The following is a 22,227-nucleotide window of genomic DNA, read 5'->3' as shown; positions in this document are numbered from 1 at the left end:
TTTTTGGATGATGGCCACCCTAATGGGTGTGATATCTCTCTTTAGCTCTTCCTTCGTGAAGAGTGAACTACCAACTATAAGGTCAGAGGTTGAGACTGCCTGCACATCTGACACCACATGCGAGTTCAGAGGGGTTCTGGGGTGAATTCTGTCCCCTCAGATTTTGTATGTTGAAGTCCTAACCACCAACACTTCAGAAGGATAATTATTGGAAAATAAGGTCTTCACAGAGGTGACCAAATTAAAATGGGGTCATTAGGGTGGGTCCTAGTGCTCTAGGACTGATGTCCTTATAAGAAGGGACCTTGGGACACAGACGTGCACACAGGGAGAAGGTCCTATGAAGACGGAGGCAGAGATGAGGGGATGCTTCTACAGGCCAAGGGTCACGACTGCTGTGACCAGCAGAATCTAGGAGCCTGGGGCAGGTTCCCCCTCACAGCCTCAGAAGGAACCAGCACTACCTACACCTTGATTTTGGCCCTCTGGCCTCCAGCGGTGGGAGAGAATACATCTCTGCTGTTTGAGCTGCTCGGTTTGTGTTGCTCTGTTATGGCAGCCCCAGGAGACTCATGCAGGGAGGTCCCCTGCACCACTCTTAGGTGTAACAACTCCCTAGAAAGACTCAGAACTCACTAAAAGCTGGTACAGTCACAGTTACAGCTTACAGGGATTAACATTACAGAGTAAGAGGAGCCAAAGAGAGAGGCCAGTGGGGAAGAGGGCAGCTGTCTCAGTCTGCTCGGGCAGCTCTAGCTGGACACCACCAACCAGGTGGCTGATGAACAACACACATTTCTCATGGCTCCGGAGGCTGGAAATCCAAGTTCAAGGCACTGGCAGGTTCCGTATCTGGTGAGAGCCTGTTTCCTGGTTCACAGATGGCCATATTCTCACTGTGTCCTCACATGGAGCAGGGGCCAGGGAGCTCTCTGGGGCCTCCCTTATAGGGGCACTTACCCCATTCATGGGGGCTGTACCCTCATGACTTAATCCCTCCCAGAGGCCCCACCTCCCCGTACCATCATCTTGGGGAGTAGGGTTTCAGCATACAGATTTGGGGGGACAGAGACACTAGTCTGCAGCACCAGGACAAAAACAAAGCATGACGCTTCCATGGTCCTCTCCCTGCGCAGCCAGGGTGTGTTGTTCTTGGGGCACGTGCGACAACACGCATGGACTATAACCAATCTGAGCAGCACCCCCTAACTTCCATTTTCTGTGTCCAGAGTTTTTCCCGAAACTGATTCATTGATGGATTTGCTGGCTGATTCACTGATTGCCCACATGGTTTGTCTCAGCCTCCAAGAAAAAGCTCCCAGACACTGAGGATAAACTCTGGGCTTTCTTTTTGAGCAATCTTACATTTGGCCTACACATCCTCTCATCGGGCGATCTTTACCCCCTTGAATTCCCATTCCATTCTCTTCTTGCCAGATTTGCCTTCTCAGATGTGTCTTCAGGAAATATTAAGAAAAAAGACAGCAGGCACACTTGCCCCATGAGTACTTCCTGGGTCATTGGCACAGAGAAGGAGCTTTGCTCAGGACAATACAACCCAAAATGTGGCCTGGTCTGCCAAGGACACCAGGGTTCTGGCAGCTGACCTCAGTGCAGTGGATGCTGTGTATGGGCTGTCTGGCTTGATGGAACACTGCCGGTGACCGCTGTAAGGACAGCTTTGGGTGCATCGGATATTTTGACGCCAAGCACATTCAGTTCTAAGTATTTTAATTAGCTGTAATTTCTTCCTGGGATCATTAATTCTGTAGAAGTAACTTTAGACTTTTCAACCATGATTTTGTTATTTCCAGTTATCTAATTTAATTGCACCGCCACGAGGGGCACCTGGGTGGCTTAGTTGGTTAGGTGACCGACTTCGGCTCAGGTCATGATCTTGCAGTTTGTGAGTTCGAGCCCTACGTCGGGCTCTATGCTGACAGCTCAGAGCCCAGAGCCTGCTTCGGATTCTATGTCTCCCCCTCTCTCTACCCCTCCCCTGCTCACGCTCTGTGTCTGTCTCTCAATAATAAATAAACTGTTAAAAAAAAACTTTAATTGCACTGCCACAAGACATGTGCATCGAGTGTAGAGTTTTTGGGTTTTGTGGAGATTTGCTTTGTGGTTAAGTACATGATTAATTTTTGTAAATATTTCGTGTGTGCCTGAAAAAGTAAATTTATTCTCAATACAGAGAACCCTGAAAAACTAAATTTATTCTCAGTATAGGGAATATAGGTCCATTAAGTAAACTTGTCTAGTGTTAAATTTTGGTATTACGTACATAAGAGTTTACAATTTTTCTCTCTTCCATTTTGTGCCTTTTATGGTTTACAAGAGACCACCTAAAACATCTAGCTGACTTTTAAAAAAACCTAACCTCACCAATTCTTTTACATTTAAGTACATTTGTATGTTTTCTTTTCCTCTTTCTCTGCCTTCTTCCCTTTCTCCTGCATTCACATCTTTTTTCACTCTACTATTTGGAAGCTATCCATTTCAGTTCTGTTATCAAAATTGCTCTTAAATTTTTTCCATGCATGTTTCACTTGACAAGGTCTGAAATTAATCACTAATCTCTTTTTTTCTCTGAACCTTAGAGTCTTCCAACTGCACTCATGCTTCCATCTTGTAGCTGGTTCAGCCTTGGTATCTGTGCACCTCAAGTTGGTCAGTATTATCATTTTATAGACACAGTACTTTTCCGATGCTTCCCCATGTTAACCAGTATCTGGGTTCATGGTGCTTCTGCATTTCACCTCTTTGTTCCAAATCCAACTTTAGTTTTCCTCATTCCATCCTTCAGTAGCGTTTTTCAGTGCTGGTGTGTTAGTGCTGAGCTTCACAGTCTTCCTGCAATTGTCTGCATTTGAGTCTCCTTTTTTTTTAAGTTTATTTTTAAAAATTTTTTTTATTTTTTTTAACGTTTATTTATTTTTGAGACAGAGAGAAACAGAGCATGAACGGGGGAGGGTCAGAGAGAGGGAGACACAGAATCTGAAACAGGCTCCGGGCTCTGAGCTGTCAGCACAGAGCCCGACGCGGGGCTCAAACTCACGGACTGCGAGATCATGACCTGAGCCGAAGTCGGACGCTTAACCGACTGAGCCACCCAGGCGCCCCTTGAGTCTCCTTCTTGACCATGTGGGTTTAGGTACATGATTGTTGATGGACACCTATTTCCACCTAGCACTTTGAACATGTTATTCTCTCACCTCGGTTTCTTTTCTGTTGAGAAATCTGCTGCTCTTAACCAGCATTCCTTTGTAGGTGGCGTATCTCTACTTTCTAGTTACTCCTAGAACCTTCTCTTTGTTTTTATTCTGTGGATTTACTCTGAGCATCTGTTTTATCTGTCATGCTTGGCATTGTGCCTTTCAAGTCTGAGGATTCAGATCTTCCAGCAGTTCTGGAAAGTTCCCAGCTCATTTCTCTTCTAAGATGGCCTCTCCCATTTGTCTAATCTCTCCTTCTCAAACACCAGTGAAATATGCACCCTGCTTATTCCCATGCACACCTCAGATCACCCCTCCTCATATCTGTGGTAGGCAGAATTCTAAAAGGTTCCTAAGATTTCTGTCCCCCAGCACGAATGCCCTGTATAACCCCTTCCCCCCGAGTGTGAACCCGCTGAATACAATGTCATGGCCACTGCCTTAAGTCACATTCGATGAACAAGGTGTCAGGATGTGGCTCCCATCGTCGCCTTACATTCTGTAAGACTCCACCATAGCAGGGTGCGTGGGTGGCTCAGTCAGTTAAGTGTCCAATTCTTGGTTTCGGCTCAGGTCATGATCTGACAGTTCATGAGTTTGAGACCCACATCAGGCTCTGTGCTGACAGCACGGAGACTGCTTCGAATCCTCCCTGTCTCTCTCTGCCCCTCCCCTGCTTGCTTTTTTTTCTCTCTCTCTCAAAATAAATAAATAAACTTAAGAAAAAAAAAAAAAAGACCCCATGCTAGAACACTGCAGTGAATTTCTCTCTCTGGCCTTGACAATGTGGCTACTGTGTTGTCAGGGGCCTGTGAGCTAACAGCAGCCCCAGGCCAACAGCCAGCAGGCCCCACAACTGCTAGGAAACAAATTCTGGCATATCGGGAGCTCAGAAGTGGATCCTTCCCCAGCTGAGCCTCCGGATGAGAATGCGGCCCAGCTAACAACACCTGACTCACAGCCTCTTGAGACCCAGAGCAGAGGACCCAGCTGAAAGCTGCCGGGATCCCAGCCACAGAAACCTCAAGAGAGTAACTACGCGTTGTTCTAAGCTGCTATGTCGGCGGAAATGTGCTGAGCAGCTACAACAACTGACACACCGTCTCTGCATCGGCCCTTCCTTTCCCACTCAGCTACGGGGCTTTACGCACTTTGTCCTGTGTGGAAATCTGTTCCTTCCGTGGGCACTTACTGAATTCATGCTCGCTTATCCCTCAGAACTCAGATAACACACCCCTCCCCCAGGGAAGCCCTTCCTGACGCCACCTCCCCTCCCCCCCCCCCCCCCCCCGGCCCCATCTAGATCAAAGCTCCTTTTCACACGGACTCAAAGCCCCATGGACACATCTTCATTTTCAAGCCTTAATTGTAGCTGTAATTTTAATTTATTTTGGGCTCTGCCACTCTGATTTAAGCTCTCTGAGCTCAGAGAATCCCATCTGCCTCATTTCGGGGCTGGGGACTCGGCACAGAGCACCCAGGCCTGGCCCGTCACAAATATCAGACAGACAGAAAGCCGAATGAATAGTGCTTCTATATTCGATGCTAAAAAGCATCGGGCCCCTTCTGTGTCCTAATGACAGTGATGACAAGACAATTCGGAGAACACAGGAATCCTTAGAAAACCCACAGGCTTGGGGGGGTAGCAGGGGCAGTTGGGGCTGAATGAATATAGTGTGTGCGTTTGGTTGGGGGGGGGCGGTGCGTGTCAATGAGCTCATACACTAAACTTGGGTTTCCAGCCCTAATCACAGAGGTGAATCTTGGTGTCTTTGTCCCTAAAACATTTCATCAAGTGATTCTTAGAGATCCCCTGGCTCCTCAGAACGCAATTCGGCTCAAGTGTGAGAATAAAGGGGTAAGTGTTACACAGCCTCACTCCCCGCCACCCCCGCACATCTCCCCTTTCTCCTCAGCTCCAGATGGCGGCGGGGAGGCATGGAGTGGCCATTCCCGGCAGGGACACACTCCCTTGAGGATGGAGTATTCTGGCTGGGCCCCAGCATAGGGTTCCCGCCTTAACAATAAACATACAGCACAGTCAGATAGATCTGAATTTCAAGCGAACGACAAATACTTTTTTTTTTTTTTTTTTTTTTTTTAGCGTAAGTAGGTCCCAAATGTTGTACAAGGCGCGTTAGGGGCTGTGTCAATCGGGGTTCTCCAGAGAAACACAGCCAACGTGAAGCAGAGCCAGAAGGACTTTAAGGAATTGGCTCACGTGGCCTCACGTGGAGGCTGGCGAGCCCGCGATCCGCAGGGCGGACTGGAGACCCAGGGCACAGCTGATGCTGCAGCTCGAGTCCCCAAGGCCGCCGGGAGGCGGCATTCCTAGTCTCCGAAGGCCTTCAACTGATTGCATGCGGCCCACCCGCAAGAGGGAGGGTCACCTGCTCTACTCAACATCTACTCCCTGCAAAGGTAGTTACGTCCAACCATGACCTCCACGGCAACTTCTAGCATAATGTCTGACCCGTCCACCGGGCGCCACAACCCAGCCAAGAGGACACGTAAAATTAGCCAGGCCAGCGACACACTCGTGCTGCGAAAGCAGGATCTGCTCATCTGAAATCCAAGCGCATCTGGGCGCCCGGTGTTTTCCCTGACACCCAGGCCTGCCGTTGGTGCCCACGGACCCCCCAGAGCAGCCCTGCGCCCGCTCGGCGCAGAGAGGGTGCAGGCACGAGGAGGACCAAAGGCCCCCGGAGGGAAAGGCCGACCCACCGCCCGCACTCGGCCTACCTGACAGGAGGAAGCAGGAGGCCGGCGCGGCCAGGCTGCAGCTACTCTCCTCGCCCCTTCCCGGGAGGAGACTGAAGAGACCCAGAAGCTCCTCGTCTCGGGGACAGCCTCGCAAGAAAGCCTCGCGCGGCCTCAGCAGGGTTTCTCGCGAGACTACGATCGAGGCCGCGCCGAGGGGGACTTCCGCTGGGTCTCTTACGAGACCGCGATCGACGGGTGGCCTCGCGTGACCTCGGTTGGGTCTCTCGCGGGACTACGACCAAGCGGTGGCTTCGCAGGGCCTGCCTCGTCTCGGGTCTCTCGCGAGACTGGGATGAAGGGGCGGGCTGGACACGTGACCATAGGAGCGCATGGCTGCCTCTGGCTCTCTCGGAGCTGAGGCCCTAACGAGGATAAGTACCCCGCGTACTGTCAGCCGAGGGCGCGTCGAGGCCTGTCCCTCCGCCAGGGATGCTGGCGGCTGCGGACGCTCTCGTAGACCCCAGGGCCACGAAGGACGGCGCGGGCGCCCGAGCTGGCGCTCGGCTAGGCTCCAGTTGGTTCGCTCTGTGTCCGCGTGTTCTGTGCCGCTAGGCGGAGCGGTGGCCCGGAGACTTAACCCGTTCTAGTCCCAGAGCCTGGAATGTGTCGTCGTCTCACGTGGCAGAGGGGTCCTTGTCAAGGCCCCTGAGGCGGGGGTGACTCGGGGGGTGGGGGGCCCGGGGGCCCGGCGTCCTCACGAGGTCCTCACGAGAGGGAGGCAGAGAGCCGGGCGGACCCCGTGCTGCTGGCCGTGAGGATGAGGAGGGCCCCGCGGGCCCAGGATGCGGCGCCTCTGGAAGCTGGAAAAGTGGGGAGACGGGTCTCCCTGGGGCTCCGGGTGGAACCGGCCCTGCCCAGGCCTGGATGTTAGGACTTCTGAGGCCAGAACTGCTTAGTAATAAATCTGGGTTCCTCGGCGACACTAGGTTTGCGGTGATTTGTTATACGGCGACCAGGAAGTCACGCGTCCGTCTTGGCAGTGGACGCCGGGGACCCGGGGGAGCCTGCATGCACAGGCCCAGCCAGCAATCACGCTGTGCCGCCTTTTATGACTTTAAGACAGGCACCTAGGGCACTGTTGGAGGCTGCCACATCTGCACAAGTAAAACCGTTGCTTAGGGGAAGAGACGCATCCTCCAGCCCTGTCCCTGTTTTTTCGCCCTTTCTTGCTGGCATCCAGGTCGCCTTCCCAGTGTGTAGGAGCCATGGAGCCCACCGCTGGTGACTTACAGCTTGTGCCTGGGACAGCAAAGGAAGTCCCAGCTCCCTACACCTCGTGCTGCCGCATGGCCCTCTGCGTTGTTGTGGCCACCAGCATCATCATGGTCACCCTGGGAGTCCTCATGGGTAAGTGGCTGTGGGCTCGCGTGGGTTCACACACTGGGCAACTTGCACAAAGATGTTTAGAAGTGGCTCAGTCGTATCCACATTATGATCCCAGAACCAAAGGGTTGAGCCTGCAAGTGTGGAATGGAAGGCAGGCCAGGAGCCTGAGGGCCTGGGGTGGCCGTCTGGGGTGGGTGGTGCGTGGGAGGGGGCCAGGCACTGCATAATCACGTTTCCCACTGACCAGGTTTTCCAAGGAAGTTTTCGCTGTGGGGTGAAAATGGAAACAGCGAAATGAACTCTTTTAAATTTTAAGAAATTTAAAAAGTACCAAAAAGTATACAGTGTAAGGAATGAACGGTGGTTTATGTTCCTACAATCCAAAGTGGGCCCCATTTCCTATTTTCTTTCAGTAGATAGTCATATTATTTAGAGTTAACCATACAAAATTATGGTCTCTGTACAATGTGGGGCTGCAGTTATGAAACATAAACAGAGGAAGCTCTTTTTATATTTCAGTAGAATGATCTAGAGATGCCTACATTTGGAAAAGTAGAGAGAGGTGCCGAATAGCAAGAAAGAACGTGTTTGCCTATGTGCATAAATTGTTTTCCGGTTGTGTCCTTCTCCTGATCTCAGCTCAAGTCGTGACCTCAGGGTCCTGAGTTCAAGCCCCACGTGGGGCTCCATGCTGGGCAGAAGCCTACTTAACCCCAACAGACAAACAAAATTATTTAGAATTATGTAACATTTAAAAGTCAGTTCCTTTTCCCCACCAGCGATGTTTCGTGGGCAGCTCACGGATACTGCACTGGACAGTGTGGATCTAGGACATTCTGTCATCACAGGAATTTCCGCTGGGCAGCACTGCTCTGGAACAGGCTTATTCTGAGATGATAAGCTTCCTACAGTTTTATTTGGAGATGTGAAGGTCACCTTTTCGTGAAAAAACATAACGATACAAAGGGGTAGTTTGAGGGAAAATGTTGCCATGTGGCAAAACTGTAAGCTGGCAGTGCTATGTGGGTTTCCTTGATTTTTATATGTAGTACAGATATGTTTATTATGCACTTTGTGCATATATTTGGAACATCTGGAATAGATCTAGTGTGGAATATAGCCTGGTGTGTCTGACAGAGGCCCCCTAGTGGTTGTGGGAGTCAAGTGCAGGAAAATTTGTGCCACGTGAGTGTGCACGTATGTGTAGGCGTGTGTCAGTGCGGCGTGTACATGTGTGTGGTTGTATAGGTGTGAGCACATCAGTGTCCTCACACTGGGGAGAGGCAGGGGGTGGGGTTTCACACCTGCATTCCAGAAGCACATACATTTTGGGGAACAACATAAATACAATCCCCATCAGGACCTCTGAAGCTAAGGAAGGCTTTAAGAAGTTTTAGAATGTTTTCTTTTTTTTTTTTAATTTTTTAACGTTTATTCATTTTTGAGACAGAGAGAGACAGAGCATGAATGGGGGAAGGTCAGAGAGAGGGAGATACAGAATCTGAAAAAGGCTCCAAGTTCTGAGCTGTCAGCACAGAGCCCGACACGGGGCTCGAACTCACGGACCGCAAGATCGTGACCTGAGCCGAAGTCGGACGCCCAACCGACCGAGCCACCCAGGTGCCCCTAGAATGTTTTCTTTAATTAAAATTCAAATGTGTCCCCTTCCCAGACAGCTCAAAGTGTTAGCTGGTAATGTTAGCCTTCAGGGAAGCTGGGGGTCAGGCCCCTGGGACCTCTGTACTATTTCTGCAGCTTCCTGTGTGTCTGTCATCATATCTGAGGGAAAACAGAAAGGCTTAGCTGGCGTACAGAGTGTAGGCAACGTGGCCCACACTGAAGAACGCTCATTTCTCTTTAGTTTCTCGAATGAGAAAAACAGTTGTTTTAGGAATTGGCTTACAGTATATATATCCTGTGGTATTCATAAATATCGAAATATTTTTCTAGGTGAACATTCACTCACAATAAATAGAGTTGGTGCCCAGCTGTCACGGTTTATGTGGCTGCCACCTTCATGTTTTTATATTGCAGTTATGATCATTTTTCACTGGTGTGTTATTTTGATCCATTCGTGGCAGAAACCCACGTTTTCACGTTTTAGGTGGTTGCTGTTGTGTCCTTTTAAAACTTTGTGATGATTGTTACTCTTTGCTATTGTGTACTTTTTTTTTTATATTTAAGATTTTATTTTTAAGTCATCTACACCCATGGGGCTCGAACTCAGAACCCCGAGATCAGGAGTTGTGTGCTGTACCCACCGAGCCAGCCAGGCGCCCCTGCCACGTACTTTTTAAAATCGAAGTAGGGGTGCCTGGGTGGCTCAGTAGATGAAGCATCCGACTTCGGCTCAGGTCATGATCTCGCGGTTCACGAATTTGAGCCCCGCGTCGGGCTCTGTGCTGACAGCTCGGAGCCTGGAGCCTGCTTTGGATTCCCTCTCTCTGCCCCTCCCTCACTCACGCTCTCACTGTCTCTCTCTCAAAAATAAATAAACATTAAAAAATTTTTTAAATGGATAATTAAATAAAAGCAAAGTGGATTTTAGGGGCTACTGGTGGGTATACAGCGTAGTGGCGGGACAGCCTTGTGGGTTGTGCTGTGCTCACCGTGAGCGTGGCTGCCATCGGCCACCCCGACGTCACTGGCTGGATTCCTGGCACCGTGCCACCCTGTCCTCTGCACCCCTCTGCCCTCCCCCGCCCGCCCCTCTGGTACCCATTGGTTTGTTCTCTGTATTGATGGGTCCGATTCTCTGTTATTAAGTGCTTTTGACGCCGTGTTTCCAACAGTCGCAAACCCCTGTTTTTTCAGAGGGTGGCATCCTGGGGCTGTGGGCTGAGGGTCCTGGGCCTCCCGGCTGTGGTCACCCCCCTGTGGCATTTGTTGGGAATTGCTCCTCCTGAGGCCATTTCTTGGTGAGGCCAGCTTCAGGCCCTGAGCCAGGTACACCTGGTGAGCCAGGGGTGAGCAGGAGCTAACCGTGTCCTCAGGGACCTGGGGACGGCCGGTGCCTTCAGGCGGCTGCCTGTAGAGTCCGTCACCAAACCGAGACCTGTGTGAGAGACGAAGGGGGGCACTGTTGGTGACCACTCAGGGCCTCCCCCTCCCCCCCCTGCCCTGGCAGTCGGCCCGCCACCTGTTTGTCAGGGTGATGGCCCCTGGGTGGCTGGGGGCCTTTGAGGCTGACTTAACTGCACCCAGACCCCGAACTTGGGCTCTCTCACGGGGCCCTGGTCTTGTCCGCAGCCTCCCTCTCTACACAGGGTGTCGACGTGGAGCACACAGCGGAGCTGCAAGGGGTCCGCTACGCCCACAGCTTGCAGCACGAGGCCTCGGACTACTACCGCACCCTGACGCCCGCTCTGGAATGGCTGGTGAGGGCAGCCGGGGTGGCGAGCGGAGCACGGTGGGGGAGAAGCCCAGGCAGGCTCTGAGGCAGGAAAGAGGGCGTGCGGGGCGGAGAGGTTGAGGCCATTGTGGCCAGCGCTGGTGGCCCCTGGAATACGGGGCAGCGCGGTATCAGTGGGGACTGACCCCTGCTGGCTCGTAGGCGCTTTTAAAAGGTTAAAAGTTGTATTCCAGGGGCGCCTGGGTGGCTCAGTCGGTTAGGCGTCCGACTTCAGCTCAGGTCACGATCTCACAGTTCACGGGTTCGAGCCCCACATCGGGCTCTGTGCTGACGGCTCGGAGCCTGGAGCCCGCTTCGGACTCTGTGTCTCCCTCTCTCTCTCTGCCCCTCCCCCACTCATGCTCTGCCCCTCTCTCTCTCTCTCTCAAAAATAAAAATAAACCTTAAAAAAAAAAATAAGTTGCATTCCAGTGGAGAGACCAGAGCCTCACACACAACTGGTGGCAACCTGAAAGAGGGCAGCCACTGTGGAAACAGGTAGGCAGTTGGTCAGAAGGGTAAACGTAATTTCTATGTGATCTAGTGATTCTGTTCATAGGTGTCCACCCAAGAGAGATGAAGGTTCATGTCCTCACACAAAACCTGCACACCCAGTGCTCACGGCGGCATGACTCACAAGAGCCAAAAAGTGGAAACACCCAAATGCCCATCGATGGGTAAATGGATAAACACAAGGAGGCCCGCACGCACACGGGCACGTTACTCGGCCGGGAGCAGGAGCAGGGCACCCACATCTGCCGCCCTGAGGACGGACCCTGAACACACGACGTTCAGGGAGGGACCCAGACACGAGAGGCCACACGGGGTGTGAGTCCGCGTGTGTGAAATGTCCAGAACAGGCTCATCCACAGATGGGAAGGGGGCTCATGGGGGCTGGGGAGAGGTGGGGCGTGGGTGCTAGGGGAGATGGGGTTGCTTTGGGACTGATGGAATATTCAAAAATTGGTTGTGGTGATGGCTGCACAACTCTGCGAATGCACTAAAACCCATCCAGTTGTCCACTTCTAAAGGGTAAGTTTAGGTAGGTGAATTATATCTCGATTAAAGAAAATGTTTTAAATTTCATTGCAAGAGAGCAGAAGGGTCACTAGGGAAGAATTCACGTTTTGAGACGAGCAATCTGCCTGTCGCCTGGAGGCTGTGTGATAAGACATGGGAAAGCAGGGGGGCAGTTACAAGGCACCACCATCCAGACCAGGGATCAACACACTTTTCCTCTAACCGGGACAGGCAAGATCTTTGGCTTTTTGGGACCCAGACACTCTCTGGCCCAGCTACTCACCTTGGCCTGAGGCAGCTCAAGAGGTGCCACAGGGGACAGGTGAATTAATGGATGTGGCTGTGTGCCGATAAAGCTTTATTTATGGACACCGAAATAAACATTTCGTATAATCTTCACGTACCAGGAAATATTTTTCTTTTGACTTTCTCTAACCATTTAAAACTGTAAAAACTAGTTTGTGTACTGTATAAAAACAGGTAACGACTTGAATTTGGCCCATGGGTGTCAGCTTGCTGATTTAAGCCACATGCCCTAAAGCTCTGTTCAGGAGTATAACACGAAGCTTCGTGCATAATTTAAAATTACCTAGCCACTGTGTTAAGGAAAAGGAAACAGGTAGGCTTCATTTTAATATGTTTTACTTAACCCATGGTATCCAGAATATTATCATTTGATGTCATCAGTGTAAAGTGGGTATTAATGAGACTTTTCACCTCTTTTTGTGTTGAGTCTTCAAAACCCGGGTGTGTTTTACACTCACATCTCCATGCAGTTGCTAAATTGTCACCAGGAATACTTAATCCATAAGTGTGTAGATTCCATAAATGTACATGCGTAAGTTGCCCCAAGTATTCTTAAGAGTTTTCTGGTAACTGTGCAGAGTATCTGTTTCTAAATCTAAGTGTGAATTAACTAAAATGTAAACACCCGTCCCCCTGTGGCACCAGCCGTGCCATGCGTCAAATGCCCTGTCATCACGTGTGACCCGTGGCTGCCACGTGGGGCAGGGCAGGTAAAGAACATTTCCCAGATTTGTGTGCTGTTCTGTGGGCCAGTGCAGGTCTGAATGTGGGTGAGGGGGACGTAGGCTCGGAGAGTGGACAGAAGAGAAGCAGGTCAGAGGGAGTTTTAGGCGGGAGACCTGTGTATCCTGTGCTTTGGCGTGGTGAGCGTCCGGTTTAGCAGCCAAGCCGGGACACTGACTGGGAACAGGGATGCTGTTAGCGACTCCACTGAGAGCAGGTAAACGGAGACACCTGGTAGCCCTAGGCATAGGTCACATAATGTGCCGGGGGGACTCTCCGGACCCCCAACCTTGGTGCTGCTGGGGACAGCATCTGGAGTGACACCCATCCCGGTGCCCAGGATGAGGGCCCTTCAGTGCTAAACCGGAGACTGTGGATAGTGGTCACTCGAACAGCACACGAAGGACAAGCAAGTTCCTAATGGCGTCTGGTTGCACAAAGCAGAGTTTATTTTAATGTAAAAATTCATGTAAAATGTAACTAACCATTTTTAAAGTAAACACTTCAGGGGTGTTTAGTATATTCACAAAATTGTGCAGCCATCACCTCTGTCTAGTTCCGGAATGTTCCACCAACCCCAAAAGCAACCCCATCCCCACTAGCTGTCACTCCCCAGCCTCCTGCACCCATGAAGCCCTTTCTTGTCTGTGGATGTGCCTGTTCTGGATGTTTCACACACGGGAACCACACTCTCGTGTCTGGTTCCCGCTCTGAGCATTGTGTGTTCAGGGTCTGTCCCACAGGCAGCTCGTGTCCGCGCCTCGCTCCCGTCCGTGTGGATGGGGCACATTCTATCCATCCATCTGCTGATGGGGCAGTACTTTCATCCAAATGACTTCCAAGTTTCCCTGTCCCGCACACGGCTCTGTGACTGCCGGGTGTGCTGAGTGTAAGAGGAGGCACGTTTCCGTGCCCTCTCCAACTCCGCGGGTCCCTGCGGGACAGCCGCCCAGCCCGTGGCCTTAGCGCGTGCTGCTGTGGTTTCTGTTGCAGTTTGTAAGCAGCTTTCGGGAGACCGAGTTGGAGGCCAGCTGTGTGGGCTGCACCGTGCTAAGTTACAGGTGGGTCAGGGCCTCCTTTCAGGCGAAGGAACCCCGGTGGACACCCAAGAGGTTCCAGAAGATTCCAGCAGGAGCCCTCCCTCCCCAAAGGCCTCTCTCCTCCCTGCAGGGATGGGAATTCCAGCGTCTTCGTGCATTTCCGGCTGCACTTCCTGCTGCAAGCCTCGCAGTCACTGAGTCTGGGCCTAGAGGAGGAGCTGTTGCGGCAGGGACTCCGAGCGAGGCTGCAGGGGCACGGTATCCCCCTGGCTGCCCACGGCACCATTGTGTCTGCCCAGCTCACAGGCAAGTAGGCTATAGACCCTGAAAGACACCAGGGGGAGGCTGTGGGGGAGGTGGCAGCCGAACGTTGCGTTAAACTTTAGGTTTCCAACAGCTGCTCCCTCCCTTGAAAAGAAAACGCAGGCACATCGCTTTACCCTCACTAGTAGAGACCAGGTGACAGCAACCTGCAAATGGCCAGAGTGTAAATATTTTCATCCTTGCAGCCCTTTGGGTCTCGGTCGAGGTCACTCAACTCTGCCATTGTCACATGAGAGTTAAAGACAATACATAAATGGGCAGTGTTGTGTATCGATAAAACTTTAATGCATAATCAAACGGTAGGCCGCATTTGGCCTGCAGCCACTGTTTGCCAATCCTGGTATAGAAATAAGAGTAAATGCTGTGCTCTAAGATCTGATGGTGCAGATTCCGTATCATGAACCAAAAACTTCACACAAGATCTGATGGTGCAGATTCCGTATCATGAACCAAAACTTCACATAAAATCTGATGATGCAGTTCATCGTGATTTGAGAACCAGACATGAGTTCGTTCAGTCTGTCGTCAGGTTAAAGACTGCTTGCCTTGACCTTGTCCTACTGGACATTTATGTCCTTTGCCCACCAATGCTGACATGCTGGTTGAGTCTTAGTAACCTCGGCGTCAGTGTGAATTGAACTCTCCTTGGTCTTGTGCCTGCACAGTCCACTATGGTGGCCACTAGGCCTGTGTGGCCCTTGAGTGCTTGTCATGCAGCCAGTGAAACCAAGCAACAGAATGATTCGTTGGGTTTCATCTTAATTGATTTAAGTTAGAATTGAAGTGGCTCCTATGATAGACCGTGCAGCTGCCTTGCAATCCGATGTTTTCAAAAAACTACAGAACCCACTGGATGAGCTTACATGTCTTGTCCATTTCACTGCAGGAAGCCAGAAAGCGCCATGGACAGAAAGAGATTTAAAATCAGGTATGTCTTCCCCTCTCCCACGGAGCTCCCTGCCCTCTGCAGTTTCCAGAGAGTCACCTGGAGAGGTTCCCCAAGACTTCAGACACAGAGGGCTCCCTCCAGTGCAGTGAAGGCTAGTTCTGCACACCAGCCTCCTCTGGGGGCCAGGAGGCACGGACTTACAGTCCTGTGTGGGCAAGAGATGGAAAGATGAGACGCTGAAGTACACGTGGCCAAATACGAGTAAGAGAAAACATTACTGGTGGGTTTTTTTGGAAAAGTGGTAGGGATCTGCTGTTAAAAGACAAAACACAAACGGTTTGGAAAAAAAGAATGAGTACCACATGCAGTCCTCAAGTAGGGGCGATCCTGGCCCCAAGGGATGCTGGGTGGTATCCAGGGACATCTGGTAGTAAGGAGCGGGGCTCCTGGCCTGGAGGGGGTGGGGCCAGGAGTGCTGTTCAGTCCCCACAGTGCCCGGGATGCCCTCGCAGAGAACAGTTGGGCCCCACGTGTGTGCCGAACACTTAAAATGGTTAACATAGTAAACTTCACGTTATGTATGTTTTACTACAACTTGAAAAGTTCGATTTCTTTTTTTAAATACTTTTGTTAATGTTTTATTTATTTTTGAGAGAGAAAAAGACAAAGTGTGAGCAGGGGAGGGGCAAAGAAAGAGAGAGACACAGAATCAGAAGCAGGCTCCAGGCTGAGCTGTCAGTACAGAGCCCGACCTGGGGCTTAAACCCACGAACCATGAGATCATGACCTGAGCCAGAGTCTAATGCTTAACCGACTGAGCCACCCAGGTGCCCCGAAAAGTTCAGCTTCACCCGTGTCTTACTTAAAAATACGTGGGTTGGGGCGCCTGGATGGCGCAGTCGGTTAAGCGTCCGACTTCAGCCAGGTCACGATCTCGCGGTCCGTGAGTTCGAGCCCCGCGTCAGGCTCTGGGCTGATGGCTCGGAGCCTGGAGCCTGTTTCCGATTCTGTGTCTCCCTCTCTCTCTGCCCCTCCCCCGTTCATGCTCTGTCTCTCTCTGTCCTAAAAATAAATAAAAAAACGTTTAAAAAAAAAAAAAAATACGTGGGCACTCAAAAATGTGGAAGCACACATGGTGTGCCTATACTTCTGTTACATTGTCCTGGCCTGTGTGCTGACTGACATTCTCGTGTTGTGTCTCCGTACTGGTTCTGAGAAAATTACTTCAGAAACATTTAGGGCCAAGGAAGCAAAAAAGAGATGTTTTCCATGCCCTGAAGGCTCTGAGTAGCGAGCGGAATCTTGCTGCAGCCGGGAGATACAGAGTGGGGTCAGGAACCTGGTTCTTCTCTGCCCACAGGTCACTGCTCAGGGAACACCTTTTCCTGCCGCGACGGCCAGTGTGTGACCAAAGTGAACCCGGAGTGTGACGACAGAGTGGACTGCTCCGACGGATCTGATGAGGCCCACTGTGGTCAGTCCCCTGTCTGGCTGGTATCTGGGCCATGTCCCCTCTCCAGGGTCAGCTGCTGGCTCTGCTGTCTGGCCCGCTGCACACATTACACACGCCACCTGGGCTTGGCATCGCTGGAGCTGGGCAGAGGAAGGGAGGGGACGCCTGTGAGATGGGTCCCTGCCGAAGCGTGATAAGCCTCGAGTGCCAGGAACTGGCGCTCTGTCCTATATGCAGTGGGTTTCGAGCAAGGGAATCTCACGGTGGAAGTGCCGTAAGAGGAGCCAACGTTTTCTAGCGATGTTAGCCCATGCAGTAGGGTAAGAACAGCAGTTGAACTGTGGAAAGGAAGAGGGAAAACCATCATAATTCACAGTGGATGTGATCGACTATATAAATGAATCAATAAATTGACTAGCCCGGGATTAGAAAATGAGAAGGTTTGACACGGAGGGGAGAGTACGAGAAACATAAACACATACAAAAGCTATTCCTTTGCTTTATGCAACTAACAATGGGTTAGAAGATAAAATGCAAAAAATCCTGCATGTGATCAGTAGCAACAAAAAAATGAGCATGTCAAGCCTGTAGAGTTCTATAAAATTATAAAACCTCACTGGACATAAAAGTGGACCAAATAAGCTGAAACATGGCAATCCCATGAAAAGATGGATGTATAAGAACTTTGAAACTTGCAAAGTCTACGGTGGAGGAAACGTTGGTAGCGTGTGGCACCTGGACCTGGATGATCTGTGGAGGCCAATTGAAATTGGCGGCTGTGACCCCCCCACCTCGGGGTCCGTGACTCACCAAAAGTGACTCGCAGAACTCAGGTGTCCTCCTATGCAAGGTTACAGCTTCTCCCAGTGAAAAGGTCATGAAAGGAAGAGGTGCACCGGGCACAGAGTGGGCGAGACTGGCGGTGGGCAGGCTCCCCACTGCCCAGTGCGGTCACGGGACAGTGCTGGACTGAAAGTCGCAGCAGCAGCACGTGAACACATACAAAGTGTTTCCAGCCAGGGAAACTCGCTGAGGCTTGGTGTCCCGGGTCACACAGGCAGGTAGCACCGGCACAGCTCACTTTAGGTGTGAGAGTCCCAGGGCTGCCAAAGCAAGGTGGCCTGGACAACAGGGACGGTCCCTGTCACAATCTGGAGGCTGGAAGCCGAGGTCAAGGTAGCAGGAGGTTTGGTTTCTTCTGAGCTGGTGATGGAGAATCTGTTTCATGGTTCTCTCCTGGCTTCTGGGGCTTGGTGGATGTCTACTATTTCTTGGCTTATGGAAGTGTCACCAGATCTCTGCCATCACGTCCACATGGCATTCTCCCTGTGTGCGTGCCTTTGTCCAAATTTCCCCTTTTTAAGAAGACACCAGTCATTGGATTCAGGGCCCTCGCTAATGACTTCATCTTAATTTGATCATCTCTGAAGACCCTATTTCCAAATAAATCACACTCACAAGTACTGGGGGTTAAAACTTCATCTTTTCGAGGGACATAGCTCAGCCCAAAAAACTGAGTTTCCAGCCCCTCAAGAGGTCAAGGTGATACCACGTGGCCCAAAGTCACCATGAACTTTCTGGGTGACCCAAGTCCCCAGGCAGGTCAAGGTCAAGCTGCTCTCAAACAACAGTCCAAGAGCTTAGAGGTTTCCTCCCAGGAGGTGGCCAAGGGCAACAGTACTTTCCCTGAGATGTGCAGTGTTTGGACAGCTCTTCTCAGTTCACTGTTTGCTGCATGACAACATGAGCTGAAGTGGAGACCCAGAGGGTGGGGCCTGTGTGGGGAAGAAAAGGAAGAAAGTGCCCTCTGGGCAGCTAGAGACATGAGGAAGCAAGGGGTCGACCCTTTGCTTTATGAGTCGGCACACCCACGAATCAAGTCGAAAGTGTGGAGTTCCCACCTGGATCTCGCCCTTGGCCATGAGCTCCATGACAGGTGTAATGTGGAGAAGTGAAGGTTGCTTGAAGGCCACCTGTGCCTGAGGCAGAGAAGGGGTCCCGGCAGAGACATTCTCTGCCGCTGCCTGGTGCATGCAGCCTTGGGTGTTTGACCTGTTGGGCAGCTGGAGGTGGGGCACACGAGGGCTGGGGGGCCCCAAAGGAGTCAGCAAAGCCAAGTGCAAGGGACCTAGAGCATGTCTTTGAACGAGAGGGTGGCAGGGATGAGCGATTCTGCACAGACGTGGTGGGAGCATAGTCACGGCCCTGCCCTCTGAGGGCCCTGGTTGGTGACCTCTGTCTTGCAGACTGTGGTCTACAGCCCGGCTGGAAGACAGCCGGCCGGATCGTGGGTGGCGTGGAAGCGTCCCCGGGAGAGTTCCCGTGGCAAGTCAGCCTTCGAGAAAATAAGGAACACTTCTGTGGGGCTGCTGTCATCGGGGCCAGGTGGCTGGTGTCCGCGGCCCACTGCTTCAACGGGTGAGCCCTGCACCCTTGGTCCTGCCTTCTGTCCCACTCCCGGAGCACCGCCTTTCCTGGGGTCCTTAGAGCCCCGTGGAGCTCTCTTGTCCCTCCCCTCCCTTCTTTTTCTTTTCTGTTGTTGCATCTGAATGTGTTCTTATTTTTTAAGTTGTGGTAAAATATACACTACATAAATTTACCACCTTAACCATCACAATTCAGTAGCATTGCTGTTCACACTGCTGTGCAGCTGCCCCCACCACTCATCTCCAGAACTTTCCATGTCCCCAAGCTGAGACTCTGTCCCCATGAAGCACAGACTCCCTGCCCCTGCCCCTCCCCTGGCTCCCACCATCTGCTCTCTGTCTCTGTGGACGGGACTCCTCTGGGGACCCCCTGTGAGTGGGGTCACGCAGGACGTGTCCTGTGTCTGGCTTCTGTCACTGCACATGGTATCCTCTGGGTCCGTCCACATGGTGGCAGGTGGCAGGACATTCCTTCCTTCCTGAGGCTGGATGATACCCCAACGTGTGGATGGATCACATTGTGTTTGTCCTTCATCCATGGAGGGACACTCGAGTGCTTTCATCAGCTCTTGGTGGTTGTGAACTGGGACCTGTTTCCAGTGCCTCTGAGTATAGACACGCGAGTGGGATTGCTGAGTCACCTGGTAATTCTGTGTTTAAACTTTTTGAGGAACCACCGTATGGTTATCCCCGGGGGCCGCACCATTTTCCATCCCCGCCGGCCACGCAGAAGGCTCTGGTGTCTCCACGTGCTCCCCAGCACTTGTCGTCATCTGCTGTTTTGATCTGAGCCACCGCGGCGGCTATCCCGTGCTGCCTGACTGTGCTTGTGGCCCACTTGTATGTCTTCTTTAGAGAAATGTGTTTAAACTCTTTGCCTGTTGTTGAACCAGCTCGTTGCTTGTTGTTGAGGATGGTCAGAATCGTTAACAAACCAGAGTGGCCAGGCAGAATGGAGCTGGTCAAAAGTGGGAGAAGGTTCCAGAAGCCTCTGTGCCAGGCATTGCTGTTTGGTTGCTGCAGTCTTTGGAGACCTGCGGGAGAGGGCAGGGCAGTCTGGACAGATGGTTCAGTACTTTACAGCCCTTGGCTTGCTGCCAGGCCCCGCGTGCAGCCTGCTCTCTGCCTCAGCTGCCAGCCTGGGGACGGATGCCAGAACCAGTCACAGCTCAGGACAGTAGGTGGCAATTTTTCCATTCAGTTTTTTTCTCCCATATTTTATTACAGCAGTAGTTAAGCAGATAGAAAAGACGAAAAACGGCACGACAGACATTTGTGTGCTCTTACCTGATTTTAGCATGCGTTGGCATTTTCCCGTATTAGCCATCGCTCCTGCTGTGTCTTTACCTACACACACGCGGCTCTGCGTCTTTTCCTGCCAAACCATTTGATATTCTCCCCTCTGACCGTGATGCGTCCCCGACTCTGTTGCACGTGTCTGTACAAACAAGGAACACTGTCACCCGCACCCACAGTATCGTGACCCACCGCCACACGCTGGCATCCGGCGCCCTGTCCACATCCGATCTCCCCACTTGTCCCGAGGGTCCGTTAGAGCTGCCTTTGTGTTTTCTTTCTTATTCTGGTAACATGGTAAAACTTCCTTCTGGTAAAACTTATTTAAGGCAGTAAGAGTTTTGATCTTGAGCTTAGCAGAATGATTCCGCAAAGGTACGGAGAGAGGGTGGGTGAGGGGAGGGAGGGCTTTGGGAGACAGAACCCGGCCTTGTCCCCTGCTTCTGCTGGGAAGCGTGGTGTTCCGTCCGTTGACCCTGTACGGGGCCCGCGAGGAACATCCACTACAAGGCCAGGAGTAGGGTGAGGAGAACGGGGCACTTTTGGTGGCCGGCGGGGGGGGGGGGCAGGGAGGGGGGCAAAGTGTCAGCTGTTGCCCAGAACAGGCATTATGACAAGTAATACTTTCATGTCATGTTGCAAAAAAATAAAAATTAACGCAAAAAACAAAATCCACAATGAACAGAATGTCCAGTTGGGAAATTCAGAGCAGATCTGACCGGCCGGGGCTCTGGGAAGGCTGGGCGGTGAGTGGGGCTGGGGCAGCCAGATCCTGTGTTTATGTAAAATGTCCGCACTTTGTCGTGGGTTCGGCATTCATTTGGACGTTCTGCGGTATGGCGCGAAGACACGGTTTACCCCAAGGCCTGTGGGCTTTGGCCCCCACCCCAACACTGCACCCAGATCTGTCTTTGTTTCAAATGCTGAAAATTGGCGTGGAATGGGTTCGTGTGCATCCATTTCCATTTGCGACAAAGTCGCGTGATGACTGAGTTTCGGGGCGCACCCTAATCACGCCCGCTCCCAGGGCGGGTGCCTCCCTCGCCGCCCCTGCTGCCCGTCTGTGCTGGGTGGGCCCTGGAGCTGTGGCTTCTGTGCCCCGCAGATTCCAAGACCCAGCGGAGTGGGTGGCCTACGCAGGCACGACCCACCTCAGTGGCGCAGAGGCCAGCACGGTGCGGGTGCGCGTGGCCCGCATCACCCCGCACCCCCTGTACAACCCGGACACGGCCGACTTCGACGTGGCGGTGCTGGAGCTGGACGGCCCGCTGGCCTTCGGCAGGCACGTCCAGCCCGTGTGCCTGCCTGCCGCCACGCACGTCTTCCCGCCGCGGAGGAAGTGCCTCATCTCCGGCTGGGGCTACCTCAAGGAGGACTTCCGTAAGTCGCTCCGCCCCTGCCTCCTCCCGCGGCCGGGGGTCCTGGCGCTCCGTGCCTGCGGTGCCCGGCGCCCCAGAGGGTACTCTGGGCAGTTCTGTGCCATTTGCGAATGTGCCCTGCTGTTTCAGCTCAGGCCAGAAACCGGCGTCCTTTCCGTGGCGTATTCACTGCCACGTTTTGTGCGTTTTTGTGCTCTTTGTGGGTGGTTGCTAAAATGGCCCCTGGTGCAGAGTGGCGGCTGGCGTCTCTAGGTGCAGACAGGCCGGGGTGTCTAGTAAGCTGCTTCCCGCGGTGGGTTCCAGAGCGTAAACTCAGGGAAGTGCGCGTGCTCAGAGGCACACACACCGTAAGTTACGAACCTTGAGAGCAGAGGCTCCTAGGAACCTGCCCTCTGCCCCCCACAAGCCACGCTACAGAAGCGATAAGTCAGGGTTTGTGGCGACTTTACAGAACAGAACTGTCTCGGAGGAGGGGTGAGAATCCACTGTAATCTGACAGAAGGTGCTGGAAGGAAACCCACAGGATGTTTCAGGGAAAAGGATTTGGGGTGGGGATGGCTTCAGGGAAGGACCGTGAAAGTGACGCCTCAGCTCTGACCCAGTGGATGAGATAAAGTACTGGGACAGGGGGTTGTCCTGCAGCGAGAAGTCCCATCATTGCGGGAAGTCCTATTGG

General features: G+C 52.2%; 1 protein-coding gene and 1 long non-coding RNA gene across 4 annotated transcripts in view; one reads left to right on the top strand and one right to left on the bottom strand.

Moving 5' to 3' along the window:
- Window positions 1-22,227, top strand: part of TMPRSS9 (transmembrane serine protease 9) — a 49,668-nt gene that overhangs the window by 13,020 nt on the left and 14,421 nt on the right. Inside the window, exons 2-9 of one of the 3 annotated variants that reach the window (XM_058728435.1) lie at window positions 7,159-7,325; window positions 10,554-10,681; window positions 13,738-13,805; window positions 13,915-14,094; window positions 14,999-15,036; window positions 16,358-16,471; window positions 18,697-18,868; window positions 21,278-21,552. In XM_058728435.1, the coding sequence (XP_058584418.1) occupies window positions 7,184-7,325; window positions 10,554-10,681; window positions 13,738-13,805; window positions 13,915-14,094; window positions 14,999-15,036; window positions 16,358-16,471; window positions 18,697-18,868; window positions 21,278-21,552 (1,117 nt within the window). In that variant the 5' untranslated portion in view covers window positions 7,159-7,183. Of the gene's footprint in view, window positions 1-6,291; window positions 7,326-10,553; window positions 10,682-13,737; window positions 13,806-13,914; window positions 14,095-14,998; window positions 15,037-16,357; window positions 16,472-18,696; window positions 18,869-21,277; window positions 21,553-22,227 lie in introns of those variants that run through there. The other 2 variants (XM_058728438.1, XM_058728437.1) reach the window with 2 other exon arrangements.
- Window positions 13,171-15,860, bottom strand: LOC131510859 (uncharacterized). The gene is made up of 2 exons (XR_009261217.1): window positions 14,565-15,860; window positions 13,171-14,517 (listed from the first exon to the last, which is right to left on the bottom strand). It is a non-coding gene; the product is annotated as an uncharacterized LOC131510859 (long non-coding RNA).

The sequence above is a fragment of the Neofelis nebulosa genome, chromosome 4 (assembly GCF_028018385.1).
Source record: "Neofelis nebulosa isolate mNeoNeb1 chromosome 4, mNeoNeb1.pri, whole genome shotgun sequence".
Classification (NCBI taxonomy): Eukaryota; Metazoa; Chordata; class Mammalia; order Carnivora; family Felidae; genus Neofelis; species Neofelis nebulosa.
The sequence above is the reverse complement of the archived record's forward strand: the minus strand, read 5'-3'. Positions and strand labels throughout refer to the sequence as shown.